This window comes from Phyllostomus hastatus, unplaced genomic scaffold (genome assembly GCF_019186645.2).
Source record: "Phyllostomus hastatus isolate PE091 unplaced genomic scaffold, TTU_PhHast_1.1 phas_contig_58, whole genome shotgun sequence".
NCBI lineage: Eukaryota > Metazoa > Chordata > Mammalia > Chiroptera > Phyllostomidae > Phyllostomus > Phyllostomus hastatus.
In genome coordinates, this window is record NW_025333916.1 from 59,087,471 (window position 1) to 59,111,490 (window position 24,020).

The following is a 24,020-nucleotide window of genomic DNA, read 5'->3' on the forward strand; positions in this document are numbered from 1 at the left end:
CTGTCAACTTTCACCGCACTTGCATCCATTGTAATCATGCTTCTGCTTGTGTGATGATGTGATTGATGTCTAGCTTCTCTCCATAAGGACAAAGACCACGGGTGCTTGGCTATCCACTTGTGTCCCCCATGCCTAGCAGAGTGCCTTGGCACGTTGTCCTTCGATACATAGATAACCACTAGCCACTAAAGAACAAATACAGATCACCTGTCTGAGTATCCTTCGTGAAATCCGCCCCTTTCACTTCGTAACGAGGTGTACCCAATATCAATCCTATGGTCAGCAAGGAAAGGATTAGATCAAATCCTCTGGCCATTTTGGGGCAGTTGAAAACTATGGTCCTGTTTTTAATTTATTTCTTCAAACATCTTTCTTCAGTGTTTACATAGTGGAAGGAAAGGGAAAAGTTGGTTTTTCTTAAAGAAACACGCAGAGAGGCAGATTTTCTTATAAATTCACAGACATGGACCAAAGCAGAATCAATGCTTTAAAAACCGTCAAAACATTCTCTTTATCTGCATCTTACAGAGACTGTTAGTTGTCTCTTCAATACAAAATCTCTTCTATAGTCACTGACGCTTTAGCTGGGGAGCAATATGTCTATGAAGACTACATCTCCCAGAACTCAACTTCTCTGTGCGTAACATCTTCAATGATCCAGCTTTAAGATGGCATTTAACTAACTCCGAATGTCAACTTGTTGCTAAATAGAGTTGCTCCTTTGTGTCTCAATAATCAACAGAGCGAAGTCAGTGCTCGGGGAATGTTTTTTAATTCCTTTGCAAGGGCACTACCTGCTTTTGTAGGGTTTATGTGGGGGAAATGGTGTACGGAAATGTGAGAGAGTTTATTTTACTGATGGCTCAGCATCCTATATAAAATAATCTCCCTGTGACCTGACTCCGGACAGGAAGTTTCTGTTTTTTAGCAAGAAGAGATCTGTCATTAAGTGGCAGATTATTTTCAAGTAAAAATTATTTTTTTCTCAGTGATGGATGATGGAGATGTTGAAATGATGGGGGATAGGTAATTCGTTAGTTTATTTTGTTTTTATTTTGGGGGGGGCAGGGAATTTAAATGGAAATAGAGTCACTATGAAGGTGGCTAAAAAAAAACTCCCAGTAATTTTGTGAGCCACACTTGGTTTCCAGAATGTTTTGTGCTTCCATTTTGTTTTCTTTAAATTTATGTCCAAACGTTTTAGTGAGATTTCGGATACAGTAACGACGTGTAAAACACTACCCCAGAAGTCTCAGTAATGGGCAGCCACAACCGTCTCTTTTCCTTGCTCACGCACGGGCCTGCCCGTCTGCTGGAGCGGCTCTGCTTCGGGCTGCGCGGCGGGGCCGGGGTCTGTCCCGTGTTTCTCTCATTCGGGGATCGGAGGCTACCGTGGCACGTTTTAAGCTCTGGATACCCGTGGAATAGAACCATCGCTCAGTGCAGCGAGTCACGCAGCCACGCCCATTCTCGGAGGGGCAGAGACTCAAGCCAGTGGGCGTGTAACTCAGAACAATACTGAAACCTCTGCCATGACGACATCTCCGTGTGGGAATTTTCATCCAAAGTTGGGAGACTTTGCATACAAATCTGGAGTCTCACGTCATAAAACCTGATAGATGTGTCGCCTCTGAGCCTCGTATTCTCTTAATAGCAAACATTAGGCGGACCCGCGCGCCGCTCTTGCCCTCAGATGGGACAGGCCCGTCCAGCCAGCCGGAGGCGTCACCACCCGCCGCTGGCACCGGTCAGCCCTCTTCACTGACTGCTCCCCATCTGGCTCCTGGAGGCAGTTCCATTTACAACCAATTTAGATTGCTCGGCAGATGGGTCAAAATCACAAAATTACCTCAAAACCCAGTTGGAAAGTGTTAAGAGGCTGTTAGGAAGAAGTGCATATACATTGGCAGGGGAGACCTGCGGGATTATTTCTGGCTGCTGGCAAGTCGTTTGGGTGAAAGGGGAGAACAGTTTACGCCACTCTTGAACAAAAGAGTGGAAACCGGGGCGGAGTCCCAGTGCGTGGGGAAAAGTTTGCCAGAAAGCCAAAAAGCCTCATCCTGAGAAGTGATCTGCAGACAGAAAAGGATGTGCGACATGGAAGCCTGCCCTGCGGGTTAGGGCAAGGGCGATCATAAGCAAAATGGGAAAATGAATTTATAACGGATCGGTTCATTTTCACATCATCAGTTTCCCTTTTCTGAGAATTGAGTGAGTTCTCTTGGGGAAAAGAAACTGTATGACACTGTAGGAATAAAAGAGAAAATTACTCTAACATCCCCCCACCAGTTATTTTTAAGAGCGATTTTCATAGGTCGAAATTTTTACATACTTACTTCTTCCGAGTCACAGCTCGCCACTGTCTCTTAAAAGTATGTCACCTTGTCCCTGGGAAGAGATAACCTTCTGTGAAGGCCAACCCTGGAGATCTTGAGACGTGCTATTTCGCAGTTGCTCAACTGTGTATGTATTGTGGCTGACATTTCAATAGTTCAAGACCTCTTAGGAAACATTTCTAGAATTGATTGTTTGATTGAAAGTTTTCCCTTCACTGTGCAGAGCAGCGGTAGTCAGTCTTTCGTAGGTATCGTAACCTGGAGCATTCAAAAGAAAAACACAACTCAGTTCTTGCACCGTATTGGGACAGGGTATGCAAGATAGATTAGTCACCTAGGGCCACAAAACTGTGCATAAAACATCACCCCAAAGCTCAGCGGTTTAAAACAACAGGATTTATTTTCGTGGATCTGCAGATTCACTGAGGGTGGCTGAATTAGGCTACATGTGACTGGACGGCTCTGCTGGTCTTGGCTACATTCGCCCACGTGTTGGCAACTCGCTGGGTCCAGCTGATCCGGACTGTGTGGGTTCGTTTCATGTGATGCTCATCCTCACCCTGGACCAGCGAGTCATTCTCATGGTGCTGGCCAGGGCACGAGAGGGCAAACTCAATCATGCAAATGCTTTTAACCTGCTGTTGGCATTACATCTATTTATAGCCTATTGGCCAAAGCAAGACACATGGCTGAGACCAGATTCAGGGTGTGGGGGTTACTCTGCTTCCAGTGAGAGGGCCCCATCAAGTAACATGGTCACGGGCACACACACAGGCAGCAGGAAGCAGCTGGGAGCGTTAATACCACCTACCTCTGAGAGCCAGACTGCGCTCACATTCAAAGCGTGCTCTGCAGGACATAGGGCTGCCGACATCCATGCTGTGGGCATTTACACAGATTTGGGTGCACAGCTCCGCTCCGCTCTTTATTTGCTCAGTTTTGTCAGCTGCAAGGTGGGGATAGTAACAATACCTACTTCTTACGTTGCAGAAAATGCTTGGGACCTGGTGGGAACGTACCGAGTTTTTAGTCCCTCCCTCTGCAAACATGCTTTGTTTCAAACAGGCTTTCATCTTGCTTCATGGGGAAGCGATTGATTTATCAGACTCGTAATCTTTATCTTTAAAGAAACCCTCACCAGACAGTGTTTGTTGGCATGAATCCAATACGTAAAAGGACTCTTAATCAGGGCCACGAGGAACCTACCCCGCCACCCGCACGCCTGCCCAAGTCTGGGTCCTTCAGTCATTTCTCAAAGCCTGCTTGCTGGGACTCTCCCGGCGTGAACACATCTGTCAGGACATGAGTCTAAGCTGGGCTGAAACAGAGCTGTGATTTCTAATGAAAGTCATATACCTCTAAAAATAGACACCAATTCCACAAACACCATGGTGCTTTCTGAGCCTGCAGCAGAACGAAGTCTAAAATGTGAGAGGGATGTTGCAAGCTGGGAGGGCCGGCGGTGACATTACACAACTGGAAGGAGATGCATTAGTTGTCAGGGCAGAATTGTCGAGGGCTGCATTGAATGCACCTCACACAAGTAAAAAATATATCCGTTTCTAGAAGGAACATTTTCAGTGTTAAAGAATACAGTTTTCTCTCGGTATCTGTGAGGTATTGGTTCTAGGGCCCTGTCAGATACCGAAATTTGAAGATGCTCAAGTCCCTTGTGTAACATGGTATAGTAGGTGCATATAACTTACATTTAGGTTACAGCAGGCTATCCCACACATCGCTTCACTGGCGTGGATTCAGTGTGGTGCTGACTGTCTGGCCAATTCAAGTTTTGCTCTTCGAAACTTTCCGGTATTTTTTTTTCTGTGAATGCTTTTGATCAGACATTGGTTGAATTCATGAATGCAAAAGCCATGGATATGAAAGGCCAGTTGTATAGACCAGTCTGGCCGTGAAGGGACAGCCGTCTGTGCAGCTGAGCCTGAGGGAAAGTTCCGCTCCGAGTGAAACGATCACTCCAGGAACACACTCGCTCTCTGCTATAATTGTTAGTCCTGGTGAGCACATTTTCCTTTCCTACAGCACTGCCATGTTTATTCGCTGCAGGCTGACTGGGTGTGATATCCTCACTTTTATGATATTATTCATGACGTTTTGTCTAAACCCATCAGCAGTTAGGGCGTATTTATGAGTGTGGAATAGAAGTCCCCTGACCCCAAGGGCCATCAGCCGGTCCAAGTCACAGCTAGCTCTGGGGTGACTTTGTTTTGTAACATCAATGTTAAGCACAAGGAAGAGAGTCAAACTTTAGCAACGCTCATTTTAAAAGGGTTAGGATTATATAGTTCATTCCATCATTTTCTGATGCAGGAATTCACTCCACCACAGAGGGCTAATACGCCAGTGGTACCCAGTATGTCTTGTATATAGGTTATTGCAAATATTGTTCTAAAAAGCTGAACTTCAGAAGTACATTTTTTAAAAGTAAATAATTGTTTTAAATCTATTTTGTAAAGATATAAAATACAATAGAATTTCTGGGGTACAGATTAAACTATTTGCACTAACACACATGATTTAGTAAAACAACTTTACTCTCCCCCTAAAAAAGTTTAGTATTAATTAATGTGTCTATACAATATTATATCAAATTGAAAGCTGTGGAATAAGAAGAGTGCATGTGGATTCACAAGACCCTAACTCTATAACTTATTAACTGATTGGTTTCACAGAAGTTATCGATGGTAGTATCTGTCCTGCCACTTCCACAGAATGGTCTGGAGTAGCCAAGGAAACAAAATATAATGAGAAAGTTCAGGTATCTTCAGAGCCAAAAAAAAGAAAGAAATGTTATAAAAAATAGATTCAAATGTGATAGTACAAATTTTAAAATGTTAACTTGATAACAAAAGTCCTTGGGTCATATATTTTCAAGATATTTCATCATCATTTAATTATTTTGTTCTGCGAGTTATATAATGGGTTAAATTTTTTACCTTTCATGAAATACGTTTTCAAAAATTAAGCATTTAAGAGGCATTGAGGCAAAGAAACATTTAAGTTGAACAGCTTCCCAATTGAAACAGAAGTGAATTAAACGTTTTTTCTGAGCATTAAGGAATTTCATGAAACAGGTGGAAACAGCTCTTCTTATGTCACAATTTTTTCCCATTAGTTTCTTTTTCAGTTCCTCTGTGTTCAGACACAGCAGGCAGCTTCTATCCCATCAGGTGAAACAATCCAATTAATTTATTTGGATTTGAGTTGTAAAAGGTTGATTAACTGTAATCACTGGATCATAAGGCATGGCCTTCTTTTAGTTCTTTGTACATGGAATTATATCTAGATTCCTGTTTTACATGTGACTATTCATGCAGTTACACACCTTGTGATTTCCAATAAGTGGCTGAACAAGAGTAGAGTCCTTGAACAGAGCTTGCCTATCATTTCCTTAGGCTCAAAGGCAAAACAAGGTGTTACCAAACATATTTGCATTTAATTAGCAGGAGTTGGTACACTGCGGTGTACAAATCGGTTTTAATTGGCAGGAAAGTGATTAAAATACTTTAAAAATTGATTTTGAATGTCATTATGTGGTATGTGTGCTGCAGGTTCACTAACAGGGCACCCCTCCCCCACCAGCCATACTCTGCGACCATAAAACCTGATCTTCACCCATCTTATGTTTCCTGGCTCTGAAGACATTTGCGTTTAACACCCTGTCTAAAGTCTGGAAGGTAAAATCTGACTACTCCTGGAAACTGGACTCCTAAACAAAACTTTTCTGTAATACAGACAGACATAATGCTACTGAAAAGAACTCCTGAAGGAAAGCTAATTTAGTACGGCAGAGAGTAATGCAATAGAGATTAGGACACCGGGATTCTAGTTCTCGTTTTGCTACCGTCTAGTTGTTCTCAGGAAAGCCTCTCAACTCCTATGCGATTTCTCTTGGCTCCCTCTCCTATCCCGCTATCATTCTACCCAGTTTTGTTCAAGTCAGAAACCTGAGCGTTACCTTTGGTGTCTTTCTATAATCAATTATATTCAAACCATCGGCAAGGCCTGTTGATTCCACCTCTAAAATGTAGCTTGAATCTAGCTATCACTCTCCATATCTTCTATAACAAGCTCAGTTGAAACTACTGGTATCTTGACGTCTGGCCAAGATGGAGGCATTGGTAGACACACTGTGCCTCCTTGCGCAACCTAAAGAAGGACAACAACAAATTTCAAAACAAAAGACAACCAGAACTTCCAGAAAATCAGAAAATCGAACTGTATAGAAGTCCGACAACCAGGGAGTTAAAGAAGAAATATTTACCTAGACCAGTAGGCGGAGATGGGCAGCTGGGGCAGAGGGGACTTTTGGCAAGGCGGCATCTGGTGGACCAGGCAAGGCGGCGGTGATTGGTGGACAGGTGGTCCCACATCCACGTGCAGATAAAGCGGGAAGAACAAGTGGGGACCAAGACAGACCACATGGCTCAGGGTTCCAGCAGGAGGAAATAAAGCCTCAAACCTCTGACTGAAAACACCTATGGGGGTTGACGTGGCAGGAGAAACTCCCAATCTCACAGGAGAGTTCATTGGAGAGACCCACAGGGTCCTAGAATGTATACAAACCCACCCACCTGGGAGTCAGCACCAGAAGGGCCCAATTTCCCTGTGGGTAGCAGGGGAAGTGACTGAAAACAGACAGAGAATGGAGCAAGTGGCACTGTTCCCTCTTGGACCCCTTCCCCACATATAGCACCACGACACAGCCACATGGGTTGCCCTGCTTTAGTGAACACCTAAGGCTTTACCCCTTACTATGTAACAGGCACCAAGACAAAAAAAAAAAATGGTCCAAATGAAAGAGCAGATCAAAGCTCCAGAAAAAATACAAGTAAGCAACAAAGAGATAGCCAACCTATCAGATGCACAGTTCAAAACACTGGTAATCAGATTGAGCATGGGCTGCGAACCAAAGTGTTGCAGGTTCGATTCCCAGTCAGGCCACATACCTGGGTTGCAGCCCACAGCCCCCAGCAACCGCACATTGATGTTTCTCTCTCTCTCTCTTTCTCCCTTCCTTCCCTCTCTAAAAAATAAATAAATAAAATCTTAAAAAAACAAAACAAAACATTGGTAATCAGGATGCTCCAGGAGCTCATGGGGTACTTCAACAACAGAAAAAAAAACAAAACAAAAAAAAAACCCAGGCAGCAATGAAAGTTGCATTATGTGAAATAAAGAAAAATCTACAGGGAACCCATAGTGACATGAAGGAAACCAGGACTCAGATCAATGGTTTGAACACCAATTCAGAAGAACCTATGCACCCCAATGTTCATAGCAACACAATTCACAATAGCCAAGTGCTGGAAGCAACCCAAGTGCCCATCAGTAAATGAATGGATCAAAAAACTATGGTACATTTACACAATGGAATACTACGCAGAAGAAAGAAAGAAGGAGCTTCTATCCTTTGCGGCAGCATGGATGGAACTGGAAAGCATTATGCTAAGTGAAATAAGCCAGGTGGTGAAAGACAAATACCATATGATCTCACCTTACCAGGAACCTAATGAACAAAATGAACAAGGAAGCAAAGTATAGCCAAAGACATTGAAACTGAGAACAGGCTGACAGTGATCAGAGGGGAGAGGGGAGGGGACAATGGGGAGAAAGAGTGAAGGGTTTGCAGGAACAATTATAAAGGACACATGGACAATAACAAGGGGGGATGAGAACAGAGGAGAGAGGCGGGGAGGTCTGGGGTGGTGGGGAGGGGAGGGGGAAAAGGAAGAAAACTGTACTTCAACAACAATGAAAACACACACACACAAAGGCAATGGTTTGCAGCAGAAGGAAGAAAGAAATATTTGACCAGAACAGAACGAAGAAATAAGAATTCAAAAAAGTGAAAAGAAACTTAGGAACCTCCAGAACATTTTTAAACATTCCAATATCTGAATCATAGAAGTGCCAGAAGGAGAAGAAGAAGACCAAGAAATTGAAAACTTATTTGAAAACATAATGAAGGAGAACTTCCCCAATCTGGCAAAGGAAATAGACTTTCAGGAAGTCCAGGAAGCTCAGAGAGTCCCAAAGAAGTTGGACCCAAGGAGGAGCACACCAGGGCACATCATTATTACATTACCCAAGATTAAAAATAAGGAAAGAATCTTAAAAGCAGCAAGAGAAAAGGAGACAGTTACCTACAAAGGAGTTCCCATTAGACTATCAGCTGATTTCTCAAAAGAAATCTTGAAGGCAAGAAGGGACTGGAAAGAAGAATTCCAAGTCATAAAAGGCAAGGACCTACATCCAAGATGACTCTATCCAGCAAAGCTATCCTTTAGAATGGAAAGACTGATAAAGTACTTCCCAGATAAGGTCAAATTAAAGGTGTTTATCACCACCCAGCCCTTCTTATATGAAACGTTAAAGGGACTTATCTAAGAAAAAGAAGATAAAAAAATATAAACAGTAAAATGACAACAAACTCACAGCTATTAGCAACTGAAACTAAAAAAAAAATACCTCAGCAAACAACTAGAACATGAACAGAATCACAGAAATGGAGACCACATGGAGGGTTATCAATGGGGGAGGGGAAAAGAGAGGGAAAAGGTACAGGGAATAAGTAGCACAGATGGTAGATAGAAAATAGACAGGGGAGGTGAAGAATAGAATGGGAAATGGGGAAGCCAAAGAACTTATATGTACGACCCATGGACATGAACTAAATCGGGGGGGGGGGGGGCGGAATTCAGGTGGGAGTGGGTATGCAGGGCAGAGGGGAATAAAGGGGGGAAAATAGAACAACTAATTGTATAATCAATAAAATATATTTTTAAAAAAGAAACTACTAGTATCTCTTACCTGGATTAGAGCTATAGCTTCTTAAATCATCTCCTTGATTCTGTTTATGTTCTTTTCAAATGAAAATTGGATTATTTTTATCTTTCTCACTTAAAACCACTACTTGGAAACAAATGAAAACTTTCGCCAACGGCCCAGAAGGCCTGAGTGGTCCGCCCTAGTCTGTACTTTCAGTCTCGTGTTTCACTATCTTGTTTCATCCAGCCACATCAGCCTCATTTCTTTTTTAAAAATATATTCTTTTTGAAAAAATATTTTATTTATTTTTAAAGAGAGGGGAAGAGATGGAAAAAGAGAGGAAGAGAAACATCGATATGAGAGAGATACATGGATCAGTTGCCTCTCTCATGTTCCCAACTGAGGATCAGGCCTGTAACCCAGGCACATGCCCTGACTGGGAATTGAACCAGTGACCTTTTGGTTCACAGGCTGGCATTCAATCCACTGCACCACACCAGCCAGGGCTAAAAGTATATTCTTGAACATAATAGCCATGCTCATTTGAATGTTCTATCTAACTCTAATATCTAGATCACCTGAGTATTTGCATTTATCATCTATTTTTCTCTTGATAACTGGTTATATAACCATTGTATGCTCCTATCTATTTGCATGGTTAGCAATTTTTAGTTAATTATCATATATTGTATTTTTTTTTAAAAAGATAGGGTCTCCAGTTGATGTTATTACCCATCAGGGAACTGTCAGTCTTTTTCTTTTTCTTTTTCTGCTAGGCAGTTAAAGTGTGGACCTGATCACTAATCAGCTCATTGTCTGAACTGGGTTGAGGCTGGGTAGTGGTCTATCATTTATTCTTAGGGCTTGGACCAGCAGGGCTTTTCATTGGAACTTTGGTGGAATTTTGTGACCTCATTTTTGAGATATCATGAAAGTACAAACCTCAAGAATATGATTCATTTCTGAATGAGGATACCATTGGCTACAAGTAGCAGGAACCCCAACTCACAAAATAGCTTACACATCAGAGAAAATTTATTTTATAACAAGAGGACCAAAAGCATGGGCACTCCCAATTGGGTAATTCAGTGGCCCAGTGACTTCGCAAAAGGCCCACAAAGGACTTTTTCTACATCTCTGCTGGAGCCTTCTCCCCACATTGGCCCACACAACAAACCAAAATCCCCTCCTGGCGTCAGGAAGGCTGCAGCAGTTCCAAGCATCACATCCAGACATGGCAACCTTCAGCAGAGCCTGTGGACTCTTGAAGAGTGAGCAAGTCAGTCTGAGAATCCCTCCAGAAGATGCTCATCAGCTCTCATTCACTGAACTTCATCACGCAAGCATGTCTAAGCCACATGTGAGAGGGAAATAGAACCCACTGATTGACTTAAGCCAATTTGGGTTTATTTCTTGGGTCTGGTGTTGGGATTGGGACCAGCATCTTATGAAATACTGACCCTTGGCAGGGGGCTGAATAGATTTTTGGGTGGAGGGGCAATAAATACTACCTGCTACAATATGCTGACTAGATTTTAAATTATACCCAAGCATTAAAGTTGGAATGAAGAATCCACTTTGTATATCTTCATCATTAGTAAATGCCTGAAGTTCTTTAGAATACACTTTTGATAAGCATTTGATATAAAATATAATAGGAATGATTGGTAATCAAGTAATATGAAGCAGATGTAATTAACATTGAAGAGTTTTTTTAAATAAACATTTCTAAGGTTCTAAAAAATTCCCCAAATGTAATGAGGAGTATCTTAGAAGAGCATTTGCCATCTTTGCATATTTGTTCCTTTTTGGTCCTAGCAGGTAAGCTCTCCATATAAGGATTTATTTTCTTTATAATTTTAATTTTCCACTAATAAGTTTATCTCAAAATGATGGATGCAATCAAGAATGTATTTAAGAACTGGATATAATCAACCCGCTTTCCTCATTTTGATTTGTTTCTGCATTTCCCTCCAAGTGTACTAGTGATTGTAGGCCATATTCGAAGCATTAACAATCCCAATTTACTCATTCATCCCCACAGAACACTTGGACAGGTTCTAGAATGCAATCTGGGGAAGTGAAAGAGATCAGCTTTTAATGTCATTCGTTATACTTACAGTTAAGATCAGGTACGTGTGTTAGGTAATGATGTATCCAGTAAACCACCCCAAATCTTAGAAGTGTGTATTTTTTGCTCATGCCACATGTCCATAGAAGTTCAGTGGGGTATAAAGGACCCTGCTCATGTTAGTGACTCTGGGACTTGGGCTGATGGAACAGCCACCATTGCAGACGTGCTGCAGGGAAAGGGAGCTCTGGGGAAATTGTGGCAGCAATGACATGTTGTGTCCACAAGCTACACTTGAACTTCTGCTCACATTCAATTGCTAAGAGCCGATTACCTGGCACCCCCACCCAGGGGGCCCGGGAAGTACGATGCTACCAGGTCCCTGAGAGATGGAGAGCCAGCAACACTGCTGATCAGCATCGTTGACACCTGTAGAGATGCCCCGTGTGTACCACTGCCTTTCAATACGAGGGGAGACATGCCCCCAAAGCAACCATTTGTTTTTGGTTGTTGTAAATGAAATGGAAATGCTTCAGTGAGGGTGGCACTCTCTGTATATTCTTGTATGTTGCCAACACAGCTTCATGAAGCACAACAAATGTTGGTCTCATGGCTTTAAATTCTGATATGGTTTTACCCTCATGTTAAGAGTCACATTTTCGATAAAAATTTTAAAATCTATGTTATCTCTGCAGACTGGAGGGGTGGTATCAAATAGGGAATCCTTGAATTACTTAGTTTCAGCTACCCAGTCTAATTTTCTCTTCATTTTCTATTCGTGGTGTTACAGAACAGATGGGGGAGGGGACTGAATGATATAAAAGACCCCCCTTTTCTCCAGGGGTTCCTCCCCACCTACTGGGTTCATTTTGCCTGCCGCCTGAGGAAGGATGTCTCTTAATACCAGAGATCAGTGAAAAGGAAAGGAATTTATTATTTATTTGAACTAACACAAACTAAAGTTCCCCACAAATGCACACAGTCCTCCTGGCACCCTCCACATGACAAAAGGGAGCACTTCCAAAGCCTCATGGTCCTGACTCTCACTGAAGCCATGTGATCCCAACCAAGACACCAAAGCCACGTGGTCCTAAACAGACGCGTGGTCCCAAAAAGGGAGACGCTCAGTGGCTACTGTGCCTCCGTTTAAATCCCAGCACCAATCTTCCTCCGCAGCCCCATTTCCGGCTCCTCCCACAATTGGCCACAGCTGCCAGGTTCTGGGCAGGTGTGTCCCTGTGGTGTGGAGCCAGTTATCTCCAAGCTCTTCTGGACCCTGTTACAGATCCCTGTTTGGGGCTCCCCTCTTGGCTGCACCCTGTTACAATGGGTCTTCTGTCCACGTGGCTTCGATATTGTAGATGGTTAGTTTTTCTAGAGCAAACATTGGGCCATTTCCACTGTCTTGGCAGGAAGGGTGATCCACTCCAAAGAGCATTTGAAACCTTTCCGGCCGATGCTGCTCGTTGGGATCAGGCCTGTGTGAGCACAGCGAGCCAGCACCTTCCATCAGTCCGGGGAGCCACGGAGTCTGGTCCTGCAGCCGTTACTCTCAGAAACACTCGTCGTGGGCGATCAGCTCCTTCATAAATCAGGCTCCAATGGCAAGGTTGGCAAGAGACAGTGTCTCATGTGATAGGGAATAAAGGATGAGGTCCAGTCTCTCTCTCTCTATTGGCGCTGAATAATAATAACGGTACCCAAGTAGCTGAACGCACAATTCGTTTTGGCTCTTAGTAGTTGTAGTATAGACACTCCAACCAGTTCTCAGAACAGAGTCAGCTGGCTGGTCTTGTCCCCATTTTCGCTTGAGGAACCTGGGTCTCAGAGGAGTTTCCTAAGTTGCAACAGCTACTCAGTGTCTCCAACTGTATCAGACTTTGAGAATTGAGGCTTGATTTTATTAATTATCCAGTTTTTTTAATTTCCAAAAGATGGTATCTGTATCTGTTTAGTTTTTAAATAGCAACTCACTGCCTTCTATTTTGTATAATGCTGGTTTAAGTACAACTTTAAAATCTTCCCTGTACACCGTGGGCATCTCCCAAATTTCTGCATTTGGACTTAGCAGGTCTTCAGAAGTGCATGTGAATGAATGAATGAATGAATGCATGCATGCGTATGAGGCTGGCCTGTCTGTCTGCAAGCTACTGCCTGCTTTATGTGGGTGAGTCCGGACCAGCGGGGCTGGCTTGAGCTCAGGCCAGTTTTCCATCAATGTATCTACACAAGCAGAAGTAACTCTCTGTGTTTCTCAACCAAAGTAGAAGAGAAAGATTTTCAGAGTGATTTTCATGCTCAATTATGATAAAAAGTGCATGGTGATTGTAGAAAATCTGGAAAATGAAGAATAATACAAATAAGAAAATTAACTCCAAACTCCGGAGATTTGTTCTTCTGGCCATTGTTTTCAAAGCCATTATATACACACACAATTTACACAGCTTTCATCATGTATAGTGTTGTAGCCTGGTTTTTCACTTTTTATTATGTCCTTTGAAATCTTTTTTAAAAGATGCTTTTTTAAAAAAAAATGGTCTTTGTCCCATTCCCATATAAAGGGGCCATAATTTATTATTGGACATAGGCTCTGTCATTTTTTGCTATTATAAATAATGTTGTTATGAACACCTTTCTCTATAAATCTTTGTGAGCATGACGTCCAAGGCGCCATCTGTCCCTCGGAGTCCCTTGATTAGTGACACGCACCTCAGCTAACTGACGTTTGACACATGGAACCGAAGCGCAGTAGCTAGATCCTGTCAGGAAGACAAATAGGGTAGCAACGACGGTCTCACGCCCGTAAAATAAAATAGATACAACTATAATTTTGCAGGCCATTTGTTTGGTTAGAAGCTTGATGCCTCATTGATTCCACACGTGACGTTTCCCCAAAGCAGGAAGGCGACCTTAGAGACCGCCAGCCATTCAGCATCCCATGAATCAAGCTTCAGGGTGTTTGGTGGCCAACACCAACCACTCATCGTGACCTGCCAAGTCCTCATCACTCAGAAGGGGAATTTAGGAAGGGATGTGGGTTAGGTGTAGCTGCTGGGGGCTCTTCTGCACGTCTTGGAAGAGACATGATCTTTAAGGAATCTTAGTGGTGCAAGTTGCAGGCTTTTGTAGGAAGAGAAAGAACAGTGGACTGTTCTCAAATCTCGTGAGCTTTACCATAGACTGCCAAAAGGAGGTGTTCATTAGTGAGGCTGGAATGTCTCCTCAGCAGAGGACTGAAGTTTAAAAATCATAGTCTGAGAACTCCGCTTGCAAGATGTCTGAGATGTATAGCATTATGGTTTATACAGTTCTTTAAACTGGGGGTCTCACTGAGTTAGTCAATATCTTGTAGAATCAACACAAATTAAAATTCATACTAAAAAAGGACCTGAATTGTTTTTCTGTTACTTAAGATACAAGCATGAATGCTTGGTATTCATACCTAATAGCCTAAGAGGATAAAGTTTTCACCTTTGACCTGAAGTTTATTTAATCTTCTAGGACAGCGGTGGAGAGTCTAAGTCCAAGTCCAGGTATTTAATATGTTTCAGTTTTGCTCTCTGCTTCATGAGGATGGCTTTACTGTACTAAATTGCTATATTAATATTGATATTAGAGCGTGAAAAAATTCAACTGGTAAGCAGTATGCAAAGTAACCTAATGCAAATTTTAATGGATTAATGCACTCAAAAAATCCTTTGCCACAAGGGTAGCTAAAGTGGTAGAAAGGAAAGGTTGCTACAAGTAAAATAATAAAATCCTTGAAAGCAACATGGGCTACAAGTAAAATAATGAAATCCTTGAAACAACGTGGGTAACTTTAATCAAACAAGGCAGAATGTAACAGCTAGTATAAGCCTTTGACTCTATTATGGGGTACAAACAGAAAACACTTTTTTTTTCAATCACTGTGCTATGGATTAAATTGTGTCTGCAAAGCTGGATGTGTTGAAGTCCAAACCCCTGGTCCCTGTGAAGGTGACCCTATTAGACATAGGGTCTTCACAGTGGTAATAGAAATACGATCAGGCCGTTAGAGTGAGCCGGTCCAGCGTGACTGCTGTCCTCATAAGACAACGCCAGTCCGGTAGACAGACGTGCACAGGAGGGAGCCGATGAAGACTTCCATGTGAGGATGGAGGCGGAGGCGGGAGTGATGGGTGCATCTTCGCACCCGAGAATGCCAAGGATTCCGACCAACACCAAAAGCCAGAAAGGCAGAAAGGGCAAGGTAGAATTCCACCCTTCAGGTGGCAGGGAATTTCGTGGCCCTGCCGAGACATTGGTCTCGGATCTCTGTTCTCCAGAGCTCTGCGACAAAACCTTCCCACGGTTTTAGGCCACCCAGTTTGTGGTGCTTTGTCATGACAGCCCTAGCAAACTAATACAGTTTTCCTAGGCTCTGCCCCACGCCATTTTCCCTTGCCCCACATAAACCTGGGGCAGATGGTGTAACTTTCTGGCCAGTTTGTGTGTTTACAAGTCAGTTCAGTGTAAAGCTTCACCCTCATACCCAATTTACATCTCATCACCTTCCCTGCGTCTGGTACCGACCAGGCTCCTGGGTCGGAGGACTGGGGGTGGGGAAGGGACCAGGGCTGTGCTGGCACGTTTCCTGGGCCTCCAGCTTCGTGGAAGTGAGGAGGGGCACCTGTCTCCTTGGACACCGCTCTCCCCTGCGGCTGCCGGGCCTGGCTCTCTGCGTCAGAAGCGAGGACACGGACTAGGCAAGATGCCAGCTGTCTGATGTAACAGTCCGCGAAAGGCGCCACCTCTGGACTTGTTCTTACCCAATCTGACTCGACGGTACCTGCGGTCTCTGTGTTTCCTTGGGGTGCTGCGATGTTTTGTTTTTCCTCCTACCCGCTCTGCCCCCAGAACTTCCTGAGAGAGGCTGCTGTGTTTCCTTCTGGTGCTTTCTACAGTTCACGTCCAAGATTCAGATGGCCTCAGAGCGCGCGCCTTTCTTCTCCGTGCTCCTTCCGCGGAGCCAGGAGAACCAGCAGAGTCTTCCCTCTGCTAGGTTCGCCCTGGGGTGCAGGTGGAGAAGGGCTCGCCTGTCCTTGTCCTCACCGCGAAGGGGCGCTGGCCGCCCGCTGCCTCCCGCCGCCAGCACCCCGAGCCCCAGGCCATCTCGGGCAGAAGTCAGAGAACACTCCCCAGTGTGCGTCCAAGCCTCCCAAGAACCCCTCCGGAGCCCTGCTCCCCAGAGCGGGCAGCCCAGGAAATTCTGGCTGTACGTGTCCTCATACCCTACAAACGACTCTCTTGGGTCTCGTTTGTCCAGCTTCCGTGGACACTTTCAGCAAGGGGCGGGAAAGGAGTTAGGGGAGATAGGCTAGGATTCTCACCATGGGCGCTGCCTTCCTGTGGCTGCAGGTCCGCAAGGCCCACCCGGCCCCGCCCCCAGTCCCACTGTGTGGCCTGGAAAGGTGCGGGCTGCTGTGAGCGGTGTAGAGCAGAGCCAATTCAGTCCCGAGGAAGCTTTCTGGATGCCATTGCTGGCGGCTCTCCTTAGGCCGTGGGAGCATGGAATGCTTCTGTGCCCTCCGCCTGGGGTCCTAGGCGTGCCGAAGACCTGCGCTCCCGTGGTGACAAGGGAGTGGAGTGGCGCGGCTGGGACCAAGATAGGTTACCGATTTAGGGGGAAAAGAGAAGTTCCCACTCAGTTTCCGTTACGCCATAAAATATGTTTTCTATTTCTGGATTTTTTTTTCTCATTCTCCTTTGATATTGCAAGACGTTTTAGATTTCGTCCACATCCTAGGATTAGTGAGACGGAGGAGGATCTGCATTTAGTTTGTGCGGTCTACTGAAGGTGCTGCCAGGTGTCTGTGTCTGGTAGCCCCTCCCACTCGGTGGGGATCCCCAGAGTTTCAGAGGGAAAGAATCGGCTTCATTCCCCTTGCCTGCTTGGCGACTGGCTGGCTAAGGTTTTGAGATCCATGACCAAATCAGGATTAGCGGTCTAGTGATTCCACTTCTAAACTAAGTGTTCTCAAAACGTGACCCCCCGTCATCATCAGCAGTAACACCTGGAAAGTTCTTAGAACTACACATCTTCAGGCCCCACCCCAGAGCTGCTGGACCAGAAACCCGGGGAGGGTGGCAGGCCCCTGCCTTAGCCAGGTGATACTGACGCCCATTACTATTTGAGGACTGCTGTTCCACAGACACTGCTCATCCTCAATGGCACTCAAGACTCTCTGAGAGATGGGAGTCTACTTAGTATGGCCTAATATGAAGGGTATGATGTACTTGAAAAATTATTCCTTGAAAATTCTCTAATGATTTTCTATCCAGCACAAGCTTTGGTTTAAAGACTGTGTGAGTCACTTTAGCTGAGACAAAGAAAATGTCTTTTCTCCTTCCTAAGAAGCTGGAACTCCAGAAATTGATTAACCACTCTAACCAGATAATTTCCATTTGCGTCCAATCATCCTTACTGTGATGCTTATTGCTATTGGAGTATTTCCTTGCATAAGATGAGGCTTAGGGCCAGACTCACTCTTCCCTGCATTATTCTCTCCATAGCAATGATCACCATCGAACATACTATGTCATTTATGTGCTTATTTTATTTTCTGTATATCTTCCTCCACACGAATGTGAGTTTCACGAAGAAAAGTGGTTTTGATTGTTTTATTCACTACTGTTTCGCCAGTACCTTAACTAGTATTTGGCACATTGTGAACATTCAGAACTACTTGTCGAATGAATGTGTGAAGGTTGGGTTTCAAGGATGCGTTTTACAAGTTGTTGTAGATTTCTGTTTATTGACTCATTGAAGAAAATTGTGGCTTTTGTCCTTATTTCTACTCGGGAGGATGCTTAATAGCACAGGTGTCATAAGGTCCTCCGAAGAGCTATCATTTTAATGCAACGTGAACAGAAGAGTTTACTGGGTTGATATGAAGGGCGTTACCAAGGGATGTGCCACGGGGTTTCAGGGCTGGAGCCGGAGGGGAAGCCAAGGCAGGAGAGGTGGGGAGAGTAACGAGAAGAAACTAACACAGAAGAGTTTGTCGGTAACTTCTGGGCATGCCAGTCTGCTGTTGGCACAAGAATGCCCTTTTGTAGGGATGAGTTTTGGACAGTTAGTCTGTTTATCAGAAACTGTCAGGCCTCACACCTTCCAGGATGCAGGATTTCCAGTTTCCTTTGGGCACATTTCACAGTTCCTATTTCACAGATGTTCACTGTCTTGCTCCTTGTCGATGACCCCATTCTGACGCAGTAGAGCTGGTCTCCACCCTTGATGCACTGGGTGGGCAACATACAGACACATTTGGAGGTAGAGGCTGCAATGAGAGAGAGAGACCGCGTGACTCACCATAGTACTCCAGCTGGCTTTTACCAAACTTGTCTCCAGAGTGGCGAGCTCCTGGGTGGCCATAAATGAGAAAGCTGAAACAAAAGCAATGACCCAAAATACCCAACTGTGGCTGAGGGGCGTGGCCTGGATGCAGAATGCACAGTAAGCCAGTAAGTAAGATCCAGCAGTTGAGCTGTCTCTGACCCCGCCTTCTGTTACTGCCCTCATCCAATCAGTTCCATCCTCCAGGCCGTTTCCACAATGTCTTCAGTTAGTCCCTTCTGTTCTTTTCTCACGGTCACTGCCGAAGGGCACTTGTCTTTATCATTTATTGAACACGTACTGTGAACCCCACACAGCATGCTGAGCACTTTACATGTTTTATTTCATTTCATCCTTACGACAAGCATGTACAATACATGTTAACATACCAATTATACAGATGAGGAAACTGAGTTTGGAGACATTAAGTGATTTGTCCATGTTCCCACGTTAGTAAGTGGCAAAGGCAGGTTTTAAATCCTAAATGACTCATAGGCCTGAACTTCTTAACCTTACTCTATCTATTTGTTTATTATTTCTTTCTAGGATGTTCCTCAGTGATGCCAGTTAAATTGGGTAATTCTCTTATGAATGAGGCCTGGTTTCAGAACCACCTAATCACTTCACAATTCATATAAATTTTGTGCTTTTGAAATAGTATCAGAATAATCATTTAGGCATAGATCATGTGTCATAGAAATGTACACTTGAGACCTATTTGATCCTATTAACCAATGTTACTCCATTAAATTTAATAAAGAAAAAAATCAATTAGGAATAAAGTTACCAAAGCTAAGTATACTAAACCAGAGACTCATTTATCTATATATATATGTGTTAATCAAGTTCGAGGCCCTTCACACTTTGGCCTCGGTTTGCCTTTGCAACATTAGCTTTCCTGCTTTCTCCCTCCCAGGTAGAGTGACCTGTTCTCTCCTCCTGAAAGGTGTTCCCATTTTGCCCGTACCATTCTCTCTCCTTTTTTTTTTTTTGGTCAGACAAATGTGCTTTGTCCTACTCTCCCCCACACATCCGGTTTCTACAAGATTTACCTCCTCCATGAAGCCTTTCATAGCCACTTACCCCCACATCGATCTTCTATTTAACTAAACTTTAATGGTATAAACTTGTCAGAACAATATCTAACGTTTTCATGCTTTCTCATTAGTGAGCTTTTCATATGTCTTCCTCCCAAGATGACTACAAGCGCTTTGTTCGAAACCAGTAACTGTGGCCCATCCATCTGCATGTCCCACTCAGTTCTTGCGATGGCACTCAACTAATTCTGCTTTGTCCATTGATGTCATATTCCGAATTTGAGGTGCAGATATACATATTCAAAAAGAAACGTATCTGATGGATCTGGGATCATTCATGTTGCCAAAACATGTAAGTCAGGCTGAGAGTCAGCTCTGATTTCATTTATGAGTAGCTTCCTTTAGGAAGGTATCAATTCTACCCCCCATGTGTCTCAACTGATGGGAGGAAATAGGGAGAGGAAGTGGGGAGGTACTCATATGCACAGACTTTCTGCCCTGGGTGGGAACATTTCATGAGAAAGCATGCATTGCCCTTCTATGCCCTCTGCCAGTCAGCTAGAGCAGATTCTAGAATGGGAAAGTCTTGTGCATTGTCGGGAAGGTCAGGGCCTGGCGAAGGACAGGAGACCGTCCCACCTCTGGAGAAGCCACAGTGTCCCCTACCCTTGGGACAGTGATGGCTTCAGTGCTCTGAGCAGGGTTGTCTTCGGAGGACCAGCACCGAGGCCTTTCCCATATCACCTTCGTTCACTCGTCCTTCCACACGCAGCTCCCGAGCTTGCAACCTCATGAACCCTTCCAGGCCAGAAGGTTCTCTCTCCTACAGCTCTTTTCTGATGCGACCGTGCATTAAAATTATTCAGGCAATACTCATGTAAAGTTTCTCCTTCTGTTATGGTGAATGATTTCAGTGCACGGAGTCCTTTAACTTCAGGCATCTCATCATACTTTGTACCGTGACTTCCACATACTGAATAACAAATGGCTATTTGCTGAATAAATCCTCCCCTCCTATTGGCTGATAGTGGGTATTTTTGAAATTCAGACAAAACACTTAATATACATAAAATAGGCTCCTGGCCAGGTCATTGGTGTTCTAACCATTGAAAAGTGAACTGCGTGTTACTTTGAAGTTCAGCTTAAAACTTTTCCTTATTTCATTTTAGAAACAGAAGGAAAGGAGTAGTCATGTACACAGTAATTGAGAACACAATTTAGTCATGGTGACATTCAAATCGACTCAAGATGAATGATCTCTCGACTTGCCGTGAGTGGGTTAGGTATAAAACGCATATTTGGCTTTCTCTTTCTTTGTGACTGCTGTGGTTTGCACAGGGTTCTACAGCGCTGCCTGGGCTGAACCCCCTGGGACACTGACTTCTGCTCTGTAAGCGTAGAGGGCTGCCTCTGGCAGCTGGCAGCCTGCATCTCCTGGGGAAAAGATGCTTTCTGTTTTCTGATCGCGTGCAGGATCAAAGAATTCTTTAAATAATGTAAATATCTTATCAAGACATATTTCTGTTTTAACATGATTACCTTAAGACATTCTGCTAACTCGAGCAAAATTGGTGTATTCCAACATTTTACAGTGTTTCTTTTAGATAAATGTAGACTCCTGGCATTTAGATACATATAAAACAAAGAATTAATAGGAAAGGCAGATTTTTGTGCAATTGTAAGCGGCAGCTTATCTGTTACTCAGGCAGATTTAAAAAAGAATAATTTGTGGAAAAATAGTGAAAAGACAAAAACCATAAAAATAAGCTCTTTGCAGTCGAAGCGTTCCCTGCAGACCTTTTCTCTGTGATAAATGAGGAGGAAGGCAAGTCAGCAGGAAGCACAGCCCCGCGGGCCGGAGCTGCCTATTATTGCACGGACAGGCACCACTTTTATTTGGTCTCCTGTCCAAACTCCTTGTATTGTCTGTATGTATTTTTGACAAAACTGTTCTTGCACTATCATTTTCAAAGAAAAAGGGTGTATTTTAAATGCAGAATGCTGTTGCATCATACCGGCAGCTCTTTTTCTGCCATGAATGATTGTTTCTGGGAGAGATGGCCACTGGGTAACGGTGCTGGTCAGGCAGTGAAAGAATGAATGACAGTGTTTCGGTGTGAAGTGACTTAGTGGTGATTAGAAGGGGGCAATGCACATAGCAGGCCCTGGGGTGCCGTCTCGCACAGTGGAACGGCCTTGTTCAGACACGGCTGGGAGGTTGGAAGCCCCAGACATCAGCACCACCTCCTACGGCCTGCTGACTGTGGCTCCTGTGGCTGCCCTCTGCCATGAGTTCAGTCCTGCCACCTACCAAGGGAGCTGGGTCTTGGTCACCAGCTTTGCACAGATCGGGATAAAACCGTGTTTGGGTAACAGGGACCTCTCCCCTTCTCCAGGGCTGAGCTGAGGAACATTGGGCTGGAAAGTGAAAGAGGGGTCAAGGGATATAGGGAACCTGTCCGCGTGGCGTGTGAACGTAGTCCAGCCCCTGATCCGGAAAACTGATGGGGAGCGAGTTGTCACACAGGACCCACGCCCACAGATAGGTTTTCCCATGGGGAATCAGGCCTGCATTATACCTAGGCTTCTATGAGTCTTGCTTTTGCTAAAACTCCCTTGCCCTGAATTAAGGCAGCAAATGGTTACTGCATATCTTTAAAGTGACTTCCTAAAATCTGTGCTAAACCTCCCAAGGATGAACTGTAACCAGTTCAACCACTTTTTCCTTTACATTTGCAAATATCCTTTTTCTTTGTAGTAATTAGCAACTTCCTCTCCTTTGTTATTTGTAAAAGGTAACCACCTACAGTAAGCCTGTGCACAGTAAATGAGGACCATCCTCATGTAATGTGACCAGAAAAGCAATAAAAGCCTGTCCAGGCAGGGGTTGGGGCCCTCTGTCTCACGTAGAGAGCGGCCATGCTGTCCCTTTTCCTCCACAGGACTTCTGCAGTCCATGCGAATCTGTTCGTTGCACCCACAACACACGGACCCCATGGGCTGGAGTCCGCATCAAAGGGAACAATGAGGTTTTCCCCCAAAAGGAAGGTAGTTTTAACAAAAGTTAGATGTAACAATTGAACAAGTTTTCATTGCATACTTCATGCCTCCTTTTAAGGTATGTTTTTGAAGAATGCCACGAGGGAAATCTAGCTGCCCATGTGAGTTCTGTTAAATTCTAATCTGCAACCCGTATTTATGCATTATGTGGAGCTAATCTAGGCTATTTCAGGGTCAAACTTTATCTCAGAGCAAACATACTGCTGTGGAGTTTCTGCTGCCAAGCCATTCACAAAGGCAATGCAAACAGTCAATACATGTACAGAAGGTGGAAGTGGAATGCCACTGTCTAAGCACCAAACTGGCAAAGCGATAAAGGCCTGGTAAGTCCAGGGCCGGCGAGGACGAGGGAGCGCAGTCTTGACCGCACACGGCAGATGGAAATGTAATGTCGGGAAAATATTTCTGGAAAGCAAGTTGATGCGACAGGCTTTATAGTTTAAGATAGCATTTAACTCGAAATTCCATGTTCTAAGGTATACCCTGTGAAAATAATCTTACACTATAGATTTATCCGTGATAGACTCATCTATCACAGCACTGTTTATAATAACAAATCATTGGGGCAAACCTAAATGCCTGACAGAAGGTTGGTTAAAGAAATCACAGAAATGTCCATACGGGCTTTTGCAGACGTTAAAAAGCATGTAGTGGAAGAGTACCATACCGTCGTCCCTCGCTATATCGCGGTTCACTTATTGCGGCTGCACTGTATCGCGGGTTTTTTACAGTAACCCGCAATAAGTGAACCGCCATACAGGGAGGGCTGAACGTACACTTCACTGGTGAGTGCCCATATAGAATTTTATATCTTGTTAAAATTACATAGGTTTAAGGGTGTAGAAAGTGTTTAAGAGCATATGAAGTGTTTATAACAGTGTGGGAAAGGTTTATAGGAGTATGGGAAGGGTTTATAAAGCCTTAAAATACATATAAATAATAAAATAAATATAACGCCACTACTTCGAGAATTTTCATCTATCACAGGGGTCTCTGGAACGTAACTCCCATGATAGGTGAGAGATCACTGTACTTTTCAGACTATAAGATGCACTCCGCCCCCGCCCCCCAATTTGGGAGGAAAAGGGGGATGAGTCTTATAATCCGAATGTAACTTACCTAGCTGGTAAATGTAGTTTACATTTACATTGGTGAAATATTATGTTATTTATGTTATTAAATATTTTACCACATTTTTTGCTTCAATTTTTCCCCCTATTTTCCTCCTCTAAAACCTACATGTGTCTTAATGTCTGGTGTGTCTTATACTCCTAAAAATATGGTATATGATGCTAGGGAAATCATTTCATGATATAAGTGAAAAGCAGCAACAGGTAAAATAATATATAGAGTATGATCCTATTTTATTT

General features: G+C 43.9%; 1 protein-coding gene across 2 annotated transcripts in view; it reads right to left on the reverse strand.

The window, feature by feature from the left end:
- Positions 1-17,952: 17,952 nt before the first annotated feature.
- C6 (complement C6) overlaps positions 17,953-24,020 on the reverse strand; it is a 61,107-nt gene continuing 55,039 nt past the window's right edge. The window contains exon 18 of one of the 2 annotated variants that reach the window (XM_045847847.1): positions 17,953-18,497. In XM_045847847.1, the coding sequence (XP_045703803.1) occupies positions 18,316-18,497 (182 nt within the window). In that variant the 3' untranslated portion in view covers positions 17,953-18,315. Of the gene's footprint in view, positions 18,498-22,808; positions 23,056-24,020 lie in introns of those variants that run through there. The other variant, XM_045847848.1, reaches the window with a different exon arrangement.